The 20,495-nt window shown below is 41.0% G+C and overlaps 2 protein-coding genes and 1 long non-coding RNA gene across 8 annotated transcripts in view; all 3 read left to right on the forward strand.

Moving 5' to 3' along the window:
* Positions 1 to 20,495, forward strand: part of LOC116617962 (receptor-type tyrosine-protein phosphatase F) — a 150,992-nt gene that overhangs the window by 75,042 nt on the left and 55,455 nt on the right. For 2 of the 6 annotated variants that reach the window (XM_048732732.1, XM_048732733.1), the window contains exon 13: positions 13,454 to 14,633. In XM_048732732.1, the coding sequence (XP_048588689.1) occupies positions 13,454 to 13,786 (333 nt within the window). In that variant the 3' untranslated portion in view covers positions 13,787 to 14,633. Of the gene's footprint in view, positions 1 to 11,138; positions 11,412 to 11,523; positions 11,797 to 11,883; positions 12,211 to 12,611; positions 12,657 to 12,860; positions 12,948 to 13,019; positions 13,042 to 13,193; positions 13,234 to 13,453; positions 14,634 to 20,495 lie in introns of those variants that run through there. The other 4 variants (XM_048732737.1, XM_048732734.1, XM_048732735.1 and 1 more) reach the window with 4 other exon arrangements.
* On the forward strand, positions 1,391 to 9,038 carry LOC116608102 (limbic system-associated membrane protein-like). The gene is made up of 4 exons (XM_048732738.1): positions 1,391 to 1,628; positions 7,277 to 7,630; positions 8,217 to 8,486; positions 8,727 to 9,038. Exons 1-4 carry the CDS (start codon positions 1,478 to 1,480, stop codon positions 9,020 to 9,022), a joined length of 1,071 nt encoding a protein of 356 aa, XP_048588695.1. The 5' UTR covers positions 1,391 to 1,477; the 3' UTR covers positions 9,023 to 9,038.
* LOC125572327 lies at positions 4,247 to 5,670 on the forward strand. The gene is made up of 2 exons (XR_007313768.1): positions 4,247 to 5,034; positions 5,143 to 5,670. It is a non-coding gene; the product is annotated as an uncharacterized LOC125572327 (long non-coding RNA).

The following is a 20,495-nucleotide window of genomic DNA, read 5'->3' on the forward strand; positions in this document are numbered from 1 at the left end:
GGCGAACCGAGCCTGCGCTTTTTTGCACCAAGTCTGGACGACTCGGAGACATACCCAACATGTACGAGCCAACGTCTTTGACATGATTGAACCCGCACACACCGCATGGATTCCACAAAATGAAGAAAGCATATAGTTCCAGTAATTTATTCATAAGCTGACACCAAAATCTTGTATCATATAGTCTCACCACAATATGATACCATATAGTTTCATAAAAATCTTGTATCATATAGTTTCACCAAAATGTGATACCATATAGTTTCACCAAAATCTTTTATCATATAGTTTCACCAAAATGTGATACCATATAGTTTCAGCAAAGTCTTTTATCATATAGTTTCACCAAAATGTGATACCATATAGTTTTACCAAAATCTTTTATCATATAGTTTCAGCAAAATGTGATACCATACGATGGTGAGTAGTTTAGACTTGGCTGGTTTTTGCGCTGCGCTGAAGTACTATACTACTACTAGTAGATCTTCGCTTCGAAAAATGATACCAATGAGAAATAAACACACGCTATGACCGGCCTGGGCAAGACATTTGAACATCTGACCTGAGTATCATGCGGAATTTTTATTTTTTTCAAAGAAAATAAGGAGAGAAAAAATATTTTTTTTAATGTTATAGACAACGATTTCTCTGATTCTGCTAACGCATGGCCAAAAGCAGTTTTTGGAGTCAGCCATTACTCTGAGAACGAGCAGTCGACGGGTTAGGGTACTATATATAGCTGAACCAATCAGCGCGTCCCATTCAAATGTCCTTTGTTTTCTTACCAATCAGGAGCCATGCCGGAATCCGGCATGAGAACATGCGATTTGAACAGTTCTTGTATCAGGACCTTGTCTTGTTTCTCGCCGGCGCGATGGAAACATAGGAGGGCCTGATACTCAGGTTAGGACATGTAACGAAACTATCGATAATGACTCAGGAACAAGAACATTTTCAAACCTGTTGATTTTGTTTCAAAATATTGGTTCTGTTTCAGTTGTTGGGTAATTTTCGCTAGTGCATGAGTGCATCCGATAAATAAGTGTACCCAATAAATATTCGGTATCTTTTAAAGGTGTTTTGAAAACTTTTGGAGTTTTCGCTGATGTCGATTGTTTTTTCCCTTACCCCAACTCTAGCCTACTTATTTCCGTTCATTATTAGCTTAATTTCCTTTGTTGTTGGTTTTATACATACATACAGCTTTGCGGAATAATTATAAATAAATAAATAAACAGACAAACAAATAAATAAATCTTTAGAAACGCTTATTCAAGATATTTACAACACTTATTTTTTTAAATAAATAAACAAATCCCTCAGAGTTAAGATGATGCAGAAATTGTTGTGAATTACCATAATGCTATGTAAATAAGTGAGCGGACGTTTTTTAAAAAGGTCAAATTCTTCCGCGTGACGGAGCGCGTAACAAGCAGTCTATGTATAACAGTCTATCTATGGAAGCCTAAAGATTGCCATGGCTATTGATTTACTCGCTCAACATCAAGTACCCAGCGATCAGCGAGTGATAATACGTCCATCGAGTCACTCGTCGAGCTGCTATTGTAGGATGCTGCTGATAAAACTCTCTGTTTTGTCGCTTGTGCTTCTGCTACTTCCACATCAAGGTAATATACACAAAGCATGTAATTGGGTTTTGCGCATGGCTTTAACTCGGAACACGTCTTTGCTATTTGTCCAAGATTCACGAGTATTGGCTCAATCACCGGTAGCCCAGGCTCTGTCAATGAGTAATTTTAACCGACCGGCTCATTGACCGTTAATAGAGAGAACATATGGAGTTGTTACTTTATGCAAGTATTCTTCCATAACTAGACCCTGCGCGCAGGATTGACTGGGATACCTGAGATCTGCAACTTGTTTGTGTGACATGTATAATATATATAATATTGTTTTTATTGTAATTGCCATATCACAACACTGATTGGGGCAAGAAAGGTAAGAGCATCATCTCTTCAGGTGTGGGGTGGACTCAAGGTGTGCTCCATGAAAGTAGACAGAGCTGATTGTCCTATCTTCAAATACTATCTCCACATCAGAGTTAGCACCAAGGAAAGCTGAGAATGTGTTTTAAAATTGTTATTTCTTAAACATTTCTTTGGTTCACTGCCCTCAATGTGCTATCACTTAGGGATAAATTTATTCTAACACCCAAAGTGAGTCCTATTGTATTAACAAAATAATTTTATTGAAATGTATTATTTTATTTATGTTACAAGTAAACAACAACATTTAATTATTTTGAAGTCAAATGAGAGGGCTATAGAATAATCCAGACTTGACTGAAATTATGCACTAGTCAATTGAAACCCTTACCCCCATGGTCCTGGGGAAGGGTGGTAGATTAGACTTTGACCCTGTAAACAGAGAAAAGCCCCCACCCCCTCGGGACAAAGCTATAGGCAACTACCTGACATTTAAATACAACAAGTCTTCTGAAATAAGCCTTTATCATTCAAAGCCTGTACACTTCAGCGAGTACATTTGTACCAATAACTATGAAGATAACAGTTAATAAAAAAATGGAAAAATAAATCATCTTCATCTGGCCTTAGTTATATCATTCATATTTGTTTTCGCACATTTAGCGGTGCAGCTTGCCACATGCTAATACATGGAATTGATTACTTGATTTTTGCAAAGTACATTTGTGACGCTTCACTTGTCCCTAGCCTCCGGGGTAGGGACAATTCTTAGAGTCGAAAACAGTCAATTCCCATCACTACAGATTCTCGTTCAAAAGTGCTCTAAGCCCCCACGTGACCCCCACACTTCCCCGGGACCATGGGGGTGGGGGTTTCAAATGACTAGTGCATTATTAGAGCATAAACATATTTTCAAGATCAACAACACTACAAAAATATTACAAATCTCTAGATTATTATCATTATTATTATTATTATTATTATTATTATTATTATTATTATTATTATTATTATTATTATTATTATTATTATTATTATTATTATTATTATTATTATTATTATTATTATTATTATTATTATTATTATTATTATTATTATTATTATTATTATTATTATTATTATTATTATTATTATTATGAGGCTAACATTGACTAATCACTGAATTTGCATTTTATTTTTATTGTTGCCACTAGACTTACCCCTAAAATCACTCCAGTATATCCCAAGTTGCCCTTGTTTAAAAGTTGCGAGCCTACTATGGACAGCTTAGAGCTTAGTAAATATTGAAATTCTTGGGTGAGTGATGTATTCAACTCCAAGGTGCCAACTTCCTCCCGATATCAAATGATCCCCAGTGTTAAGGACTGCTACACCAGCTTGACCACTAGCTACACTTCAGCTTTAACAGATCAGGTGATTGTATAAAGGCTTTTATCAGACCATTTTTGTGTCACTCACATAGAGCTGCATTTGCTGGTAGCGATAGAGAGAAATAGTTAATGGCCAAAATATTAGACTGTAGTTTCTGGTAGGAATAGATGGGACACGATGTTAGCATTTCAATTAGTTTATGTTATGCAAGAGTTGAAAGCTTTACTAAAGAATAATGTTATCAAGCAAGTAAGCAGGCCTGTAGCTAGGTGAAGGTGAGGAATTTGGTCAAACTAACCCACTTTACTGGGATTTGTGTTCAAATGAAAGATAAATTAGTATCATTGTAGGCAAAGGGGAACTGTGATACCTAAGTAGTACCACTGCAACAGAAAAAAATTTAAAGAAAAATGGTTTGCTGTAAAGCAAAACTCAATCCCTAAAAGAATTCTGGCTATAATGGCCCATAATTTTCAAAATACATCCCACCAGGCTAATGTTTTTCAACAGCTATTCTTGTAAAACAATGAGCGATGAGAAAAATAAAAAAAAAACATCCATCATGCAAACGTCACTGTAGTGAATAAAATACTGCTCAAGTGGCTTCAGAGACCTAACAAAACACTCGTCAGTCGCATTCGTTTAGTATTCTACAGGATTGATCAAAGGATTCTATAACAAACAACCAATATATTCAAAAATATGAAACTGAAACTTTATTCGATAACACATACTGTATAGCAAAGTTTAGGGTCATTCTGATTTATAGCTAAGAGAAAAACTATTGCTATCGAGAATTTTTAAATTCTCGATGAATTTCCACGCTAACAACTTTAAGGTGAGTGTGAAAAAGCTTTAATATTTTTACTAACATTTCAACAGTGAATGGCTAACTCCATACACTACATATATTTTGTGATTAAAATCACAAAATATTTTTTTTGCTGGCTGCATAAAATCAAAACTTGATGGATATCGATTCTTGACTCCTCCACATTTATTATTTAAAATAACTTTAATAATACATGGAAACATAACTCGCAGAAGAATAAAAAAGAAATACAAATGATAACAACTTAGCTGTAAGGAGAGGAAAGTGGCATGGGGAAGATTTTTACAAATGCGGAGATTTCAGCGACGATCAAAAGAAGTCTCGAGTCAATTTTCTCCAAAATTCGGAGCTTCGTGCAAGCTTTTACGATGAAAGTAGAAGCAAACAAATCTCCAAATGTGTAGAGGATGCTTTCCTTTCTCGGGAAACAAGCCCTTAGTCGTCACGCGTAGGCAAGGTAAACTCTAGCCACGTCCCAAGGCTACTCCCTTGCTGTCAACTCCATGATGCTTTGCGCGCAGACTCACATTTTCCAATATGGCCGACGCTTCATGCTGACTTCAAGTAGCCTGGCAGATCCTTCACTAATATCTCCGTTTCTCCAAAAATACTGTTTATTTCACCAGCGATCAAATAAAAGTGTGCTTTGAAAAGTTTTCAGTAGTTTTTTTTAGTAGGTTTCGCTGCTTACATCAGAAAAATTCGATTTGTCAGTTTTGGAGTAGATGGAGAATTCGGAAGCCTCTAAAAACTCTTCCCTGAAGCCCAAAAGCGTACCCGTTTGGCCGAGACGAGCTAGTAGAAAGAATGCAGCTAGTTGGCAAGAGCTTGATAACATGAGTACGCTGAAAGGAGACGATGAATTTCCACGCTAACAACTTTAAGGTGAGTGTGAAAAAGCTTTAATATTTTTACTAACATTTCAACAGTGAATGGCTAACTCCATACACTACATATATAATGTAATATTGCTTACATTTGCTTTTTTTGCAGAAACAAAACTAAAGACCATAATGGCTATAGGTTTTAAACTCCTACAGGACAGTTTTTAGATCAACAACAGGACTGCTATGCTATTTGATGATATTGCTCTGGTTCTTAGAAATCAACTACATGACATTAAAGCGGCCTATCCTTCTCTGAAAAAGAAACGTTCAGGGAAAGACCCAATTTCAAGCTGCCAGTCATAGGCAGTTTCATCTGGATTCCATATCTAGTCTTAGTAAAAAAAAACACACACAAAAGACAGGCATCTGTCGCACAATTTTTGCTATCTTTAATAAAATCTTAAAAAAGACATCTAAAGTTCAATGCTTGATAAACTATATGAAAAGAGAACTTATCTTATTGCAAAGGATGCTGTTAGTTGACAATGGAAAAGGTGTAACAATAAAGTAAAAACATAGAATGGTGAATTTTTTTCACATACAGTTTTTTTCATGAGGAAGCTTCAAAATAACGATCTACAAATGAAGTCTGATATGTTATTGACAATATTTGAATAAAAATATTTTGGTAACTCGCTTGAAATAGCCGATGGAAATGGATTCTTTGTGTGACTTGGCATTACGTGGGAGCATAAAACGGCGGCATGATTGGCCTTCTTTAGATTTGTTTGTTTTTATGAATGGTCCTGCATCCCGCCCCCCCCCCCCCCCCCCCCCCCCCGCCACCACCCAATAAATAGTTGTCCCTCTGCACACAATGAAATTTGTTGCAGGGCTTTACTTAAGTTATCATCTAAATTATGATGTTTGGACTTCTTGGCTCGAATGTTGCTGTAATGACTTTTTGGCAGCAAATCTTGGTGACTTATAACCGGTGGGACATCCAGCTGCTGATCCATGAGGAAAATGTGGTATTTCTTACTCTGCAAAAAAAAGATAATATGCTTATAGGATACACTTCCCTTTGTATGTATATGTTGTATTTGATTTACAGATTACAGTAAGTTTCAGAACGAAAGGGATGTCTCTATATAAAATACCTTACACTACTTTTTTCGCAGTTGGCTATGTTTACAATGAATTTCAAATAAATATAAAAAATATATTACATCTTTACAGTGAGAAAGTTATTTAGTCGATTAGTATCAATGTATTAATAATTAGTCTCAATGGCTGGTAATCACAGAGTGTTGGGGCCTTATTTATAAATAATATCTCACATAGCAAAGGCAATAGGCATGAAAGTATGAAAGTTCGATTCAAACTCTGTGACAACAATGACATGAATGGGTTTTGACAATGCATTAAAAGGTACACAATGGATATAACTTCCAAGTTCCTTGTATTATTTAACGGTCAATGAGCCGGTCGCTTCAAATTGCTCATTGACAGAGTCTGGGCTACCTGTGGCTCAAGACGAATGGATGATGTAGTCCTTGAGTGTGAGTGAGAATTTCTTACGACCTGATGTTAAATGGCAACTGATTATGTCTTGTAATCTACATTATTACCCGTGTAAAATCTTCCACTTTTATTGTGAGTTTTTCTCAAGTACCCACGGTATAGATTCTAATATATTAGAGGACTATTCCATGCGCCATTGCTTTGACGGCCTTTTCTAAGCGGTTTGTGTATTCTTCTTCTTTGTACATTTAGCCAGTAAAAGTCGATATCTCTAGCTAAATGTTGATTATTTAGATTATCTAGGTAAAAACAAAGCAATGCATTAATGAAAAGGTTAAGTTGGCCCCTTTAGGAAAGCTCGTATTTCTACAAGTCTGCATTGAACACTAGCAAAAGTAATTATCATCGCTATTTGGTAGATGTCACGCAACGTCTCGGTGACAAGGTCCCGTATAAGGGGGGTCGTTACAAATGACATCTTTTTTATATTTTATTTTTCACTACCAAATGCACTTTTTACGTTATTTATATTATATGAGAGGGGGTATGATGTTAAATGAATAAAAAGAGAGAGTGAAATTGTAGTCAGATTTTTGCAATGGCAACTGGAAACCTAACGTTATTCGGTACTGTGATTGAGATATTTGATAGGAGTTTATTTAGTCTATACAGAATCATTCTGCGTCTGAGTATCATCGCATAAATAATCAATCGAAAAACGTTCTCGGTTTTGTTCACATTTGCTGACTTTTTTTCGTTTTTTCAATTATTATCAGGTGTTTCATTGGATATCTATGCTGGTGACGATGCAAGATTCACATGGACAACAAGCTCATCCTGTTTAGCATGGAGGTTCGGCATCTCTAATCACAACAAAGATGATTTTGTCAGTAATGGCAAGCTTATGGAGTGGTTTCAAGGTGTCAGCAAAGTATTATCAAGACCTAACGATACAGACACGACATATAAAGGCAGGCTGTATTTCTATGGGGATTACACAAGTTGTTCTGGAGTATTTGAAATTAGAAATGTATCAGTTGCTGATGAAAAGTGGTATTTGGTGATGATCACAAAATCCCCATCTGTTCCTAATGGAGTTCCATCAGCATCATGGGACTTAAATGTGAAAGGTAAATATGTGGCGCAGGTAATTAAAAAAATAATTCTGGAAACTAATCTTCCTTATAGTTAGAATACTGGATTACGAGATAGCGTCACGTGATCGCGTCAAAGGCATAAAAGGCGCCTCCGGCTATCGGGCAGTCGCCACCATGCTTTGATTCGGTTTTACATGTACTTTTTTACGCTAAATAACAAATACAAGAATCGGCCCTAACCACAGGCTTCCCAGCCTCGTCATTGAAGGAACTGGAAACGAGGCTGAGTAAACTTGAGCTCAAAGAGCATACGAATTCGCCAAATAGTTATCTATGAGTGATTTCTCCCTGCTCTAATTCTTGAAATAAAGTAGGGATGAAATTTTATCTGATTGTGGAGTTATTACTTCAGTTGAGCCTCAAAATTACAAGGCTTGCAGTTCATATCTGTCCCGATACCTCCTAAATGTTGATGAGACAATGCTGGCAATGCTGGCATTTCTACCAAATAAACAGTACGAAAAAATTAACACCAATACTAGATGGTATGTAGTTTATCCCTCTTATTTGCAAAGGCAGCGTATGTTATATCTGATATACCCCCAAATCATGATTTCAGTTGCACCAACATTTACCTCATCTCTGAGCAGCTCACGTGATGTCGCTGAAAATGATGACGTCGCTGTCACGTGCTCAGCAAGTGGTCGACCAGCCCCCAATGTCACGTGGGTCAATAAGACGTCAGGGTCCCCAGTGGCTCATGGGACAGGGAGTGCAACACTGAGTCTACTAAAGATCCAGCGACACCAAGCAGAGGTGTACCAGTGCCAGGCCATCAACGATGTGAGGAGGGGGGCCATAACCCAAGACATCACCATCAACGTGCAATGTGAGTATACCTTTAGTTATGCATCATATAATTGCTTCAGAAATGCAACTCAATAAAGTTATTTTATTACAGTTTTACCAAAGGGAACCAGAACAAACAATCATTGGGACTGGCTTCCTAATATTTATTGTGTTTATTACATTACAGTTATCAATTGCCAAATTCTTGATAAATGCCTTATCAAGGCTCGTCCTCACCTTTGACTGGAAATGGGGATATACAATTTGTTGGATTTTCCAGATCCGCCAGAGATTACTCCAATGCAGAACACCACAGTGAGAGCGGGGGAGACCATCACCCTGACATGCGCAGTGGCTGGTAACCCGACACCAAGTGTTTTCTGGTCAAAGGCAGGATCTGGACATAGCACTGGTGGTAACGTCTTTACTAAAGCTGGTGCCACAAAGGCAGACACTGGACAATATGTCTGTACTGCAGTAAACACCGTCACTGGAAACACACAGACAAGAACAGCATCCACTTATGTCATGGTCAAATGTAAGTGCTCTATGATGTCAAATGTAAGTGCTCTATGATGTCAAATGTAAGTGCTCTATGATGTCAAATGTGAGTGCTTTATGATGTCAAATGTAAGTGCTCTATGATGTCAAATGTAAGTACTCTATGATGTCAAATGTAAGTGCTCTATGATGTCAAATGTAAGTGCTCTATGATGTCAAATGTAAGTGCTCTATGATGTCAAATGTAAGTGCTCTATGATGTCAAATGTAAGTGCTCTATGATGTCAAATGTAAGTGCTCTATGATGTCAAATGTAAGTGCTCTATGATGTCAAATGTAAGTGCTCTATGATGTCAAATGTAAGTGCTCCATGATGTCAAATGTAAGTGCTCTATGATGTCAAATGTAAGTGCTCTATGATGTCAAATGTAAGTGCTCTATGATGTCAAATGTAAGTGCTTTATGATGTCAAATGTAAGTGCTCTATGATGTCAAATGTAAGTGCTCTATGATGTCAAATGTAAGTGCTCTATGATGTCAAATGTAAGTGCTTTATGATGTCAAATGTAAGTGCTCTATGATGTCAATTGTAAGTGCCCTATGATGTCAAATGTAAGTGCTCTATGATGTCAAATGTAAGTGCTCTATGATGTCAAATGTAAGTGCTCTATGATGTCAAATGTAAGTGCTCCATGATGTCAAATGTAAGTGCTCTATGATGTCAAATGTAAGTGCTCTATGATGTCAAATGTAAGTGCTCTATGATGTCAAATGTAAGTGCTCTATGATGTCAAATGTAAGTGCTCTATGATATGTCAAATGTAAGTGTTCTATATGGCAATGATGGTTGCTACTTGGCAAGATCCAATATAGAAATTCATGTTTTAGCAACGCTCATTTTCATTCCTGTTTCCCTGACAGAATGATGATTTTGACAAATACACAACACTACACCAAGACTTCAGCATGTTTTGAATTTCAAAAATAATTGTCGATAATTGTTCTGAATAATGCCATTATTCTCAAGTCATTAATGGAGTTTTCTCCTTGGTCATATATTAAATTCTCATTTGAGCATTAGTAAAGTTATTAACTGTACCTTACTGTACCTCATCCTTTTGATTTCAAGAGAGTCAATATGTATTTTTTCTCTTTTTTTCTCTTTTTTCGCTATTAGCAATTAGTTTCCCTACTAATATGTAGAGCAAATCATATATATAGTATCTTTATTATTTTCTCCTTAGATAGTTTCAGCTTCATCTTTATACTGAGATAAGCTTCTGCATTTTGTTTTTCAGGCAAACCTTCCATTCTTTCCAATTCCCCTGATCAAACTGTCAATGAGACCACAGGCTCTCTTAAACTGACATGTAATTCTGACGGCTACCCCGCCCCCACCTCCACGTGGTCTAGAGATGGTCAAGTGGTGTCACGGACCAGTGTGTATTACAGCAACAGCGTGACCAGGTCAGAGGCGGGGACGTACACGTGCACGGCTACTAATGAGATGGGTAGTGACGCAACCACGGTACAAGTCACTGTCAACTGTAAGTGGATAACCCACCAACAGGGTGTGGCAACAATAGTGCGCATGTGCGTATTTTCTGAACCAGTCAATAACGCATGCATGCATTCTTTCTGAACCAGCGGGATAGTTACAGTACCACTAATTGTGAGCATGGATATTATTTCTGAGAATTTGTATACGTAATCACTGATTGCAAACTTGACATTTTTCGTTTAATATTGCAAATTAATGAACATGTAAAAAGTAATTTATTTTAATAGCATGTGGAAATGCTCTCACTAGCTCTGTTATTGATTCCTTCAATACCCATGAATATCAAAGACAAATGTAACAGCTTTTTCAATCTAATATCAGTTTAACAAACAAGTCTGCTAATGGATTGATCGAGTGGAATAAAAAAACAAGTAGTCCATTAGCATTCGCTTTTCAAACATAAAGCAATAATACGTTTATTAGTAATTGTTTTGAAGATATTTTTTGTTCTTTATTTTAATAAATAATATTAAAATATTTTAATATCGAACTTGCTGTGGTGAACAAATGACTATAGAATGCTTTGCTTATCTAGATTCCTCAGTGAAAATTTGCATTATTTAAACTATAAAGACTTAATGAATACTCCTTCTAAAAGAGAATAGTAGTAACAGCAGTATTTTAATTCAGATAAACCAGAGATGGCGTCTTCAACCATCAACACGTCGTCTTGGGATAGAAAAGTCCTGAGCCTGCAGTGTAAGGCCAGAGGTGTACCATTACCTCAGATCACGTGGTACAACCCTGGCGGTCAGCCAATCACAGCGGGTGTAAGCCCCATCTCTGGAGGCAGCCAGCTCCAAGTAACAACAACTCGAGACGCAGGGAACTATGGACCGTACAAGTGTCGGGCGTCTAACTTGTTGGGGTCGGTGGAACGCCTAATCTACGTCATTCAATTGTGTAAGTAAACATAGACTTGGCAGCTATTCCCTTGTGTATTCCCTGCTTGTAACTTTAATATCCTACTTTTGTGCGTGCTACGTAGGTCAATTAAAGTCATTTTTACTTGCAGTCGCTCCAGGCCCTCCCATTATCACGGTGTCAAATATCGAGGCGTCATCCATCAAAGTCAACTGGGCCCCTCCTTCATCTGATGGCGGCAGCCCTGTCATCGACTACAAGGTGGAAATGGATCCTGCAAAACCGCCCCGTGAGGGGGCGGCTGGTGGCCCAGTTGTCATCGCAGATCTTACAAAAAATACAGAGTACACTGTAAAAGTGACCGCGCGGAACGTTGTTGGTTATGGCGAGGCTGGGACGGAAATTATCCGAACTAAAAAGCAAAGTAACTTTTGCAAAAAAATAAGACGTAGATATTATTTTAAAACTAAATAAAAAATATATAATCTTAGTATCATTTGATTTTTCATAGGACCCCCCTCGCTACCGTTTCTCAAACCTGTTGACAATACTACGACAAGCGAGGAGATTACCCTGGAATGGAGCAAACCCGACGAGAACGGTGGCGCCATCCAGGCCTACGTCGTGTACTTCCTGGTCACTTTCCCTGATGGCCAGAAGACAGACTGGACTGAAACCGCTAACATCACAGACCTCTCCGTGCTGAGCTACACATTCAAGGGCATGAAGCCAGGCATGACTTACTGCTTCCTGGTCACCGCGTACAACCAGTACGGAGAGAGCGCCAGGGATTATACCAAAGCACGCGTGGTGCAGGTCAACGAAATAACCACAAAAGGTATGCTTGACATTGACGATAGACAAACTTTGATATCACCTTGAATTGTGATATGACTTTGATATCACCTTGAACTGTGAAATAAAAATGGTATTTCTGGAGCATAACGCAGACCTCCCCCCCCCCCCCCCCCATCATTACCCTTTCGCCGTATAACCTCTTCTGTCCTCGTCCCCGATTTGCCGCTTACATTTTTTAACCTCATTCTGATGATCTCCTCGTCTCGCCTCAAATGTATAAAGGAACAGACTGCTTTTTTCGGTCATTACAATCTGCGTCAATTTTAAGCTGTTAAAGAAGATAGTCTACTTCCCTTTTGCATTGTACTTGCTCGTGCTATAAAAACATGTGCAAAAGGAACTGTAGTCTTTTTGGTCATGACACACTTTGTCAATTTTCAGGTGCAAATAATAAATCAGAAAAAATCGACAGAAGATGCGACTCTTGTGAGTAATGAGATTCCTAAGTTTATTTATTTATTCCATTCCTGTAACTGATCATTGCATTGCTTTTGGTTTGTGTGACATACCCCATGTCACTGTGATATGTCTGTTTGCGTGACTTGTTCCATAGATGAGGCCGCCATTTAATTATGTGGTACACCCATCATTGCGAGACACACATAACATAATGAACTTGTTGTTTTGTAGATGTGGCTGTTTCTGCTGCTTGTTCGACAATCATCGCTGTTCTCCTTGTCTCGAACCTGATGTCTTTATTCTATATATACAGAAAAGGTTTGCCAAGATTTAATCTATAAATCGTATGCTTGCGATGTAGAATACAACATTTTCTTATTTCACCAACAGGGAGGTCCAAGCAGGAGTCCAGGTATGTCACGTGACCCATCGTCAGATGCGTGCTTTATTATCTTTAACTTGCCTTCTCCATCTTATGCCTTCTTGTAATCTCTTCGTGATTTTGTCGACCTTTTTCCACCACTCCTTTCTAATCATGTGACATGCGTGCCTGGTGTTTTAAAGGATTCCTCGAGGGGCTCTCAATATCGCAGCAGTGTATGAGGTAAGTACGCGGTAGTGTATTACGCACCATCTTTCCACGACACCACCTTTCTAAATCATATCTCAACAGCCAGGTAGATAGGAAGATGTACAGATGATGTAGAACGAGGGAAGGTGCTGTAATTATACAAATCTTGAATACAGTAGGGATGGGGAAACCATGGCAAATCACTAGTGTGATAATTCTTTTAAAAATAACATCATGGAATTGCTTTCCCCAGGACCCAATAACAATGAATACGATTGACCCAGTTACCCACACAACTTCTGCATCAAGTGACGTCACGTATGCAAACCATGGCAGCCCGTCTGATGACGTCACAGCGACAAGCACTTACCAGTCTTTAGACCGTACCCCCCGCGCCTACCCTGATGGGCGTGGTCAAGCACGTGGACCGCGTGAATACGAGGCTGTGGGTGGCAGTGGTCCTGAGAGGGGTGGGGAGGGGCAATACGCGGAACTGACGAGCACGTGTCCAGACTACCAGCCACTGCACATCTATGGAAATGTTGGCGGAGCGAAGGGGCACAGAGGCATGGGGACGAATGCGTAAAACACTTGTACTTATTTCACACTTCTGGGCCGAGACGTGAGTTGCGAAAATAGAGCAGGCATAATGTGACGAGAACTAAAAATATTTACTTAGTAATCCATTGAAGGGGAACAAGCATTCATCCTAATCAATGCGAATAGACAGCCAGATGAAATTGCAGGCACAAACATGCAATCACAAGCGGGATTTTCCCTGTAGTTTGTCTGAATTAGTTATCCATCACCATGTTAGTTTGGCTGAATTAGTTATCCATCACCATGTTAGCAAAACCCCTAAACCGTCTCCCTGATTTGATATCCCTCGTGCATTATTTTATAGTAATAGATCAATTATAGTAATCAGATCCTATAGCGTGACCCTGATACAACTCCACGAGTCTTAGAACCAAGAACCGGTGCTGTGTTATAACCCGCGCTATGTTTTAAACCAGCACGTATTTACATGTGCTGTTTATATCTTGGTAATTATTTCGTAACGTGAAGGAAAACAAAAATTAATCTCTAGTGTAAAATAGAGGGCTTTCAGAGGTCACACACGTGATAAAATATTTTACTTTTTTTATTTTAATCTTTAATTTCCCCGAGTGTAAGGATAACCAGGCAAAAAATTAAACTAATAATCGCAAATTATAATGTTTCCTCTAAAAGAGATGTTCACATCTCTTTTAGATGAAACATCTCTTTTAATGGTTATCTTCACGTTTATTAGAAGATGGTGAAAAGAGCCTCGGGGACAGTGATTTACTTAAAGTATGATGGGGAACAACTGAAAAACTTGAGCCATGCTCTTTACTACCTTACATTTAGCTGTTTAGCTGTTGAAAGCCATTAAAGTGCATTTTATTCGTGAAAGACTTGTGATATTTTACATTTTGTGTCGATTCAGCAACACTCGCGTATAAAAACTTCTAAAAGCAGAACATTGTCACTCCTACACATAACATTACAAGGGCAAAATTAGGTGGCTGGAACCGCGCACCGTTCTGAATGTATACTAAGGCTTGGACACACTATTGAATATACAAACAAAGGCTCCTACCCAGGTTTGGCTGAAGGGGAGTGTACAATCATAGATATCCTATGGGAAAGAAAAGTGTAAAAGAAACCCTTGATCACCTCATCTAACATCACATTGACTTCGGAATGATGGCCTTAAGGTACTCAAGATCAAAGTTGCTCCCTATTTCATTGCTTTTAAGAGAAACCCTACTCTATTCTAGCTTTTAACGTATATTGATTTTGGATGGTATACTAACTGGTTGTGGACTATGTCAAAAGGAGACTGAAGAAGCAGAAACGCCAACCGAGAATAGGATATCAACAACCACGCATCCACGTCTAGAACACCCGCGCCTACACTCCGAGTACACCCACGCCAACACGCCGGGTACACCCACGCCTACACTCCGAGTACACCCACGCCTACACACGCCGAGTACACACACACCTATACGCCGAGTACACTCACGCCTACACGCCGAGTACACACACGCCGGGTACACCCACGCCTGCACGCCGAGTACACACACACCTACACGCCGAGTACACACACACCTATACGCCGAGTACACTCACGCCTACACGCCGAGTACACACACGCCGGGTACACCCACGCCTGCACGCCGAGTACACACACACCTACACGCCGAGTACACACACACCTATACGCCGAGTACACTCACGCCTACACGCCGAGTACACACACGCCGGGTACACCCACGCCTGCACGCCGAGTACACCCACGCTTACACGCCGAGTACACCCACGCCTACACGCCGAGTACACCCACACCTACACGCCGAGTACACACACACCTACACGCCGAGTACACACACACCTATACGCCGAGTACACTCACGCCTACACGCCTACACGCCGAGTACACACACGCCGGGTACACCCACGCCTGCACGCCGAGTACACCCACGCCTACACGCCGAGTACACCCACGCCTACACGCCGAGTACACCCACGCCTACACGCCGAGTACACACACACCTACACGCCGAGTACACACACACCTATACGCCGAGTACACTCACGCCTACACGCCGAGTACACACACGCCGGGTACACCCACGCCTGCACGCCGAGTACACCCACACCTACACACCGAGTTTACCCACGCCTACACACGCCGAGTACACACACGCCTACACGCCGGGTACACCCACACCTACACGCCGAGTACACCCACACCTACACGCCGAGTAAACACACGCCTACACGCCGAGTACACCCACACCTACACGCCGAGTAAACACACGCCTACACGCCGAGTACACACACGCCTACACACCGAGTACACCCACGCCTACACGCCGAGTACACCCACGCCTACACGCCGAGTACACACACGCCGAGTACACCCGCGCCTACACTCCGAGTACATCCACGCCTATACACGCCGATACACCCACATCTACGGACCGAGTACCCCTACGCCTACACACGCCGGATACACCCACGCCTACACACGCCGAGTACACATACGCCTACACACCCCGAGTACACCCACGCCTATACACCCCGAGTACACCCACGCCTATACACCCACATCTACGGGCCGAGTACCCCTACGCCTACACACGCCGGATACACCCACGCCTACACACGCCGAGTACACACACGCCTACACACCGTCAGAGTCCTACCTGCTGGCTGCGGAAACCCTGGATTAAATTATAATACAAACTTCCACCAACCGTTACCCTGCTAGCAGAGCTTTCTTGTGGTTTGTATCTATTAGTTCACCTGTTCACTTCCTTTGGAAACAAGCCCAGCGAGAACCCAAAACCCAGCACACACTTTTTGTATTTATGGGGGACTTCTGCTACACCGCCCACGCCCCTCATGAGAATTGGATCCTCCGAAGGTGCACGTACAGCCAGTACGTGGTGCACGTACAGAACAGAACGTACAGTGAGATTAAGTGAGAACACACAAGAATATCATTTTTTTTTAACTCTGTCTAGACATAAATGCACCCTAAATATTTTTTGTCCACAATCTTATTGTCGTTCCTGCGTGCTTTCGGTTCCTTGTGGATTTGGAAAGAACGTCACGCACACTCCAATATTCGAATATTTATTTATTCCGGGGGTGAAAGCCAGTCTGTGAATTGCCGTCATCGTACAACGATTTCAGGCTAATTTGGAAAAGTATGCTGACTATCGAAAGCTGGTGATTATAATCGGGAAAGGTTCTTTGTCAAGATTTTTTTTACTGAAGCAATTTCTAAAAAAAACTAAGCTTATACATTTTATTTCCGGAGAAACGAAACTCAGTCGATAGAATTTGCAAATGTATTCTTTTTTTTTCAAGGGAATCTATATAAATTTTCCCTGGAGGGGGAGGGTTGGGGACAGTGTTAATGGTTTTAGATTGACCTTTATGATAAGCAAAACTCGCCTTTTACTTTCTAGTCACACAATGCTTTTAACAGAAAAATTATTCGTTTTATAAAATAATACTTGAAGCAATTTATGTTTGTTCCTTCATGAGAAACATGAACAAAGGGTTAGTGCTCAGCCAAGACAGTGGCTGCATAGAAAATGGGAGTCTTGTATAACGGCTTATAGAAAATGTGCGAGCTGCCCCAGTTCAATCTATTATCTAGATTTTACCTTTGCTGAACGGTGGCGTTTTGGAAATGAAACTAAATGGAGAGCCAATCTTACAGCTCGAGCACTTTACTACTCAATGAGAACTTACAGTGATAGATCTACACGTCAACTAAGAAAATGCACCGGTCTTTATCACTCAGATCGTATTGCGTATTACTATCAGCTGGTGAGTAGTGTTCAGGGACATACCTTAAACATGAGGGGAACAGGGTGGCATAGTGTTCAGGGACATACCTTGAACATGAGGGGAACAGGGTGGCATAGTGTTCAGGGCAATACCTTGAACATGAGGGGAACAGGGTGGCATAGTGTTCAGGGCCATACCTTGAACATGAGGGGAACAGGGTGGCATAGTGTTCAGGGCCATACCTTAAACATGAGGGGAACAGAGAGGCATAGTGTTCAGGGTCATACCTTAAACATGAGGGTAACAGGGAGGCATAGTGTTCAGGGCCATACCTTAAACATGAGGGGGACAGGGTGGCATAGTGTTCAGGGCCATACCTTGAACATTAGGGGAACAGGGAGGCGTAGTGTTCAGGGCCATACCTTAAACATGAGGGGGACAGGGTGACATAGTGTTCAGGGCCATACCTTTAAACATGGGGGGAACAGGGAGGCATAGTATTCAGGGCCATACCTTAAACAGGAGGGGGACAGGGTGGCATAGTGTTCAGGGCCATACCTTTAAACATGAGGGGAACAGGGAGGCATAGTGTTCAGGGCCATACCTTGAACATTAGGGGAACAGGGAGGCGTAGTGTTCAGGGCCATACCTTAAACATGAGGGGGACAGGGTGACATAGTGTTCAGGGCCATACCTTTAAACATGAGGGAAACAGGGAGGCATAGTGTTCAGGGCCATACCTTGAACTTGAGAGGAACAGGGTGGCATAGTGTTCAGGGCCATACCTTGAACATGAGGGAAACAGGGTGGCATAGTGTTCAGGGCCATACCTTGAACATGAGGGGAACAGGGTGGCATAGTGTTCAGGCCATACCTTGAACATGAGGGCAACAGGGTGGCATAGTGTTCAGGGCCATACCTTGAACATGAGGGGAACAGGATGGCATAGTGTTCAGGGCCATACCTTGAACATGAGGGGAACAGGGAGGCGTAGTGTTCAGGGCCATACCTTGAACATGAGGGGGACGGGGTGGCATAGTGTTCAGGGCCATACCTCTAAACATGAGGGGAACAGGGAGGCATAGTGTTCAGGGCCATACCTTAAACATGAGGGGGACAGGGTGGCATAGTGTTCAGGGCCATACCTTTAAACATGAGGGGAACAGGGAGGCATAGTGTTCAGGGCCATACCTTGAACAATAGGGGAACAGGGAGACGTATTGTTCAGGGCCATACCTTGAACATGAGGGGGACAGGGTGGCATAGTGTTTAGGGCCATAACTTGAACATGAGGGGAACAGGGAGGCATAGTGTTCAGGGCCATACCTTAATGATTGACTTTGATTTATAATTAGCAGTTACAAGGTATTTAGTTACAAGGTGTTTAGTTACAAGGCTTTAGTTACATAAGCGCTTTTGGTAGCACGGAGTTTGAGGCAGATCGGAGTTTTAAAGGAGTTCAAGTTATATTCAATCAGATCTTTAGGAGACACATCAGACGTAAGTTACAATCTTTTATTTAGCTTGATTTATTTATCTTAGTAATCTCAGTAGGAGTCTGTGTTAACAGTATTATTTGTATTTAGTTTTTACCATCAAGTGAGGTGTTCTTAACAAAAAAGTTAAATATCATTTTACACTGGTTAAACTACCTGGATTTTGGAGACTCCACATTCCAGATTTCGGCACCCCTCCAAGCCCGGTACAGTAAAAAGCCTGTTGTCAATAAGATACTGGAAAAGCAAGAAACCAGATCGCATAAGCCAACCACGTGTAAGGCCGATACGGCGCATTGAGGTAAGCCGCATATTATCTTGTTTGGTTCCGAACAATTATGGGTGACGAGAACCCATCAGGCGAAGAACAACCACCAAAAATGCAAGAGAGGCGAACTATTCAACCGACTAGGAAAGTACTAGAAAATAAAGCGATGGAAACACGCAAAGGAATCGATGACCTCTACGCGAAACTTATGTCAGCAATTGATGTAGTGGATAGGAAAATAAAGCGATGGAAACACGAAAAGGAATCGATGACCTCTACGCGAAACTTATGTCAGCAATTGATGTAGTGGATAGGAAAATAAAGCGATGGAAACACGAAAAGGAATCGATGACCTCTACGCGAAACTTATGTCAGCAATTGATGTAGTGGATAGGAAAATAAAGCGATGGAAACACGCAAAGAAATCGATGACCTCTACGCAAAACTTATGTAAGCAATTGATGTAGTGGATAAGAAAATAAAGCGATGGAAACACGCAAAGGAATCGATGACCTCTACGCAAAACTTATGTAAGCAATTGATGTAGTGGATAGGAAAATAAAGCGATGGAAACACGCAAAGGAATCGATGACCTCTAAGCGAAACTTATGTAAGCAATTGATGTAGTGGATAAGAAAATAAAGCGATGGAAACACGCAAAGGAATCGATGACCTCTACGCGAAGGCCCAGTCTCCGCTTTCGTTTTTAGCGAAGAGAGAACAAAGCACTGTCCGTTTCACGAGCGCGACGGTCATACACATACAGAATGCATCGCCTTTACCAAAAAGACACTGAAAGAAAAGACTGATTGGATCCAAGAAGCCGGTCTTTGCTTTCGTTGCTTCTCCGAAGGGCGCGTGGCGAAGGACTGCTGCGACGAAAGACACGTCACTATGCTACACAACGAAACAGCATTACCCGAAGTAAATCCCAAGTGCACATCAATATGCAGCGGAAACGACGGCGGTCTTTCTTGCAGCAAAATCATCCTGGTCGATGTTTTCCGTGATGACTCTGCGAAACCGTCCGTATCTATGCCGTAGTCGACGAACAAAGCAACAGCTAGCTAATCAGTAGAGAACTCGCGGACAAGCTCGGAGCCCAAGGGACACCGGAGGGATACCTGCTTTCAACATGTAGCTCAAATAGAGAAGTAAAGTACGGCCGACGAGTGGATCGGCTTGTTCTGAAG

Source organism: Nematostella vectensis, chromosome 9, assembly GCF_932526225.1.
Source record: "Nematostella vectensis chromosome 9, jaNemVect1.1, whole genome shotgun sequence".
In the NCBI taxonomy this organism is placed as follows: Eukaryota; Metazoa; Cnidaria; class Anthozoa; order Actiniaria; family Edwardsiidae; genus Nematostella; species Nematostella vectensis.